General features: G+C 59.5%; 1 protein-coding gene across 1 annotated transcript in view; it reads right to left on the bottom strand.

The window, feature by feature from the left end:
• Positions 1–2,623, bottom strand: part of ATP1B1 (ATPase Na+/K+ transporting subunit beta 1) — a 22,690-nt gene extending 20,067 nt beyond the window's left edge. Inside the window, exon 1 of the mRNA XM_049633881.1 lies at positions 2,428–2,623. Within this exon, the coding sequence (XP_049489838.1) occupies positions 2,428–2,524 (97 nt within the window). The 5' untranslated portion in view covers positions 2,525–2,623. The remainder of the gene's footprint in view (positions 1–2,427) is intronic.
• Positions 2,624–3,534: the final 911 nt, after the last annotated feature.

The following is a 3,534-nucleotide window of genomic DNA, read 5'->3' as shown; positions in this document are numbered from 1 at the left end:
AAAAAAAAAAAAAAAAAAAAAAAAAAAAAAAAAAAAAAAAATACAAGTAACGTAGAGATTTCCCAGTTAGAAAAAGAATAAGTACCCTTCAAAGGGTCACGGGCAAAAGGAGACTGGCATCTGGGCCCAGCAGTAAACATAATCAACACCTACCAATGCCTGCATTAACTTAATGAAAAGGTGGAAACCGCAGGTGATTTGCATGCTGCCATTTCTCCAGCAGGTGACAGGCAAGGCTCCTGCGTCCATCTTGGTGAAAATCTACCTATAAGCAAAGCCGAGCCAAGGGCGACCTGCCCTCGTCCCAAGGGCATCCATGTTGGGCCCAGTGCTGGAAAGGTAGCATTTTGTCCACAGGGGACAGCGACTGCCGCCACTGTCTCTGCTACGAGAGGGTCTGTCGTTTCTTACGTTGCCAAACAAGAGACAAATGAGTGCAAAACCCAAACTGAATTTTCAGCCCGGCACCTGTACCTTGGAAAACAGAAGCTAAGATGAGACGGGCAGAGACGGGAATCCCGGCGCCTGCATTCATAAATCAGTGTCTTGGCACCTTGCTGGACGTGGGATCGAGACGCCAAAATTAATACACACACGCGTGTGCACCCATTTTCTCTCACACATGGGAGGGGCTGCCCCATTAAATGTCAGCTTAAAGAACAAGTCTGCCCATCCTGCCTTACCTTCTAAAGCAAATATTATTCTGGAACTGGAATGAGGAAAGAAATCTATTTTACAAGAGCGGCAAACAAATTTCACAATATGCCCGGAGTCCCAGGCAGCCCCTGACCCACGACAAGGCTGGGGTCCACCTGCCAGGGCTGGAGCCTCCAGTGCGTCGGGGAGAAGGGGGCCCCATTCCGCAGTGCACCCCCGAGGCCTCGCTCAAGTGAGGAACGGCTAGATCGCCCCGGCAGGGAGCTGGTCACCCCCCACACACACCCCGAGTTCTTCAGGTTTTCCCTTCCATGTTGAGAAAACAGTGAGCTATCTTTATGCCAGAGAAACCATGGCAATAATCCCACTGAAGAACACAGCCTCCTCCAAGATAAAATAAAATAAAAAACACAAGCTAAAGGACCTCACTTTAAAGACCTACGTCTACCATGACTCAGAATACCTATGCTGCTTCCTTGTAATACCTTGGAATGCGGTTTCACCTTGACTAACCTTGAAGTGTGATGCATTATTAACCCTTTGCTTTTCAGCCAAGAGACCCACGACAGGCTGCGTTTTTTTTTTTTTTTTTCTTTGCAAAAATCATACATCTAGCTTCTTCCAATTCAAAATGTCAGCCAAGCACGGTTTCCCTGACTCATTCTCCTGTGATGGCCACAGATCCTCCCAATCAGGAACACCGCATCAGGCCCTAGCCAGCGCACCCTCAGTGGCTGCAGCTGTGGTGGTGGTGGTGGTGGTGGTGGTGGTGGTGGTGGTGGTGGTGGTGATGATCCTCCAGAAGGAGGGGGCAGTGATGCAGGGGGGGGGGGGAAGTTCCCTTCTTCTCTCCCTTCTGCAGTCACGACTCTTCTGCATTTGCCTACAACTCTGCCCTTCAAAATGACCTTTAAAAAAAAATGTCACCCTTCCGGTGGAGGGAGGCGGAAAACAAGGTATCTCATTTTCAACGAGGGGCAAAAAAAAAAAAAAAAAAAAAAAAAGTCCATCCAGTCAAGCAACAGGCTGCCCCAAATCTTGTAAGGTGGGCTGAATCTGCCTCTCTCTATGCCGTTTATTTCTTACGCTAACCTTTCACGGTGATCAACCCAACCTACTGATTCCGCATCTGTGTGTGCAGACATTGAAAACATCCAGACTGGTTTCGGGGCTTCCTGGGCCACTTCTGGGCTGTAATGACTCCAGGGGAGGTCACTGGGATAAAGTCTGGGCACAGCCAAGAAATACTGCAATGTGGATGGGTTCTGCGCCCCCCCCCCGCCACCCCCGCCGCGCCTTTTGAGGTACATATTTAGACTAGAAAACTGCTATAACACACAAGCTCGCCTGCATCCGATCCGGTTACCATCGTGAGGTTCTCTCGCCGCCTCAAATCTCAATTTTTAGGACTTGGGACACTGACTACGGGGACAGCCAAACCTAGTCTCCCAGGGCCTGACCATTCCCAGGAGGGAAGGGCTCGCGCGAAGCTCGGACAGATTGCAAATTACCAAGAAAAGACCGTGGCAATCCGTAGAACCTTCTGCCCCGCGCGCTCCCGCCCCCACCCCCGCGCCCATCCTGGGGGCCCCCGCATTCCGCACTGGATGACAAGCCCAGGCCCGCGCGCCCGGAGCGGCGCCCGCCGCCGACCCCGCTCCACCCTGGGCGGCGGGAGACCTGAGAAAGGTCCGCAGAGCCTGCGCAGGGATGCGCCGCCCGGGCCGGGGAAGGCACCGTGGCGGGGAGAGCCGCGGGCGCCGTACTTACACCAGCTGCCGCCGGTCCTGCCCAGAAACTCCTTCTTCTCCGAGTTCCAGATGAATTTCTTCCAGCTGCCCTCCTCCTTGGCTTTTCCGCGGGCCATAGTGGCGGGTCAGCGGCTGCCGCGGGGGCTGAGGGTGGGTGAGTGCGGCGCGCGCCCCGGCGTCCTCCCCGGCTGCTGGTCGGCGGCCCCGGCCCGGCTCTCCGCAAGCTGCACCCGCCGCTGCCGCTGCGGCTCTCCGAGTGCCAGACGCGCGCCGGAGGGGCAGAGGCAGGAGCGGGAGGAGGGGGAGGCGGCGGCGGGGGCGGAGGGAGGGGCCGCGCAGGCTGGGCGGCTCCGAGCCCCGCACCTATTGGTGGGCGCACGGCCGCTCGCGGGCTCTCTTTGGTCCGCCACGCGCTCCTCTTGCCCTTGGGGGTTCGGGGGCTCAGCGAAGCCGCAGCTGCCGCTCCCGCTGCCACTGGGGCCGCGCGCGTGCTCGGCCCCCGCCTCCGGTGACCTCTGCAGAGACAGGCAGTGGGGGCAGGAGAAAGTCAGAGGGAAGGACGGACAAACGGACCGCGGCGCGGCCTCCGCGCGCCCGCCACGAGCCGAGAAATTGGCTCAGGGCGCGAGCCCTACCTTTACTATATACCGCGCCGGGGCGGCCCGGGGCCCCGCCCACTAGCGGCCCGGCGGGCCAATCGCGGGCGCGGAGGAGGCGGGGCCTAGGGCCCGAAGGGGCGGGCGCGGGGACGGCACAAAGGAGCCGCGGCCGCGAACAGGGAGGGCTGGGGCCCTGGGGCGCGAGGGGCGGAGGGAAAAGGACGCGCGCGCAGGCGGCCTTGCGCAGCCCCCTCCTCGCTCGCGGCTGGACGCACGCCCTCCTCTGCCGTAGTGAGGCGCGGGGCACCTGCGTCGCCCGGCGGCCCGCAGACGCCTGGGGACCCCGGGCCAAGCTGTCCTGATCGAGTCCCTCCCTCCCGCCCGCCTGCCCGCTGTCGCACGCTCCCGGTCTCCCTCCGCTGCTGGTCCACCCCTCGTAGGCCCTGGAGGAGTGGGGGAAGGTCACTTGGGGACGCCCGAGAGTCGGGGACTCTGCCTGGCTCCTCCCCGCCTCTCCGCTCCGGCAC

This window comes from Panthera uncia, chromosome F1, assembly GCF_023721935.1.
Source record: "Panthera uncia isolate 11264 chromosome F1, Puncia_PCG_1.0, whole genome shotgun sequence".
Classification (NCBI taxonomy): domain Eukaryota; kingdom Metazoa; phylum Chordata; class Mammalia; order Carnivora; family Felidae; genus Panthera; species Panthera uncia.
Note: the sequence above shows the minus strand (reverse complement) of the source record. Positions and strands in the feature narration are given on the sequence as shown.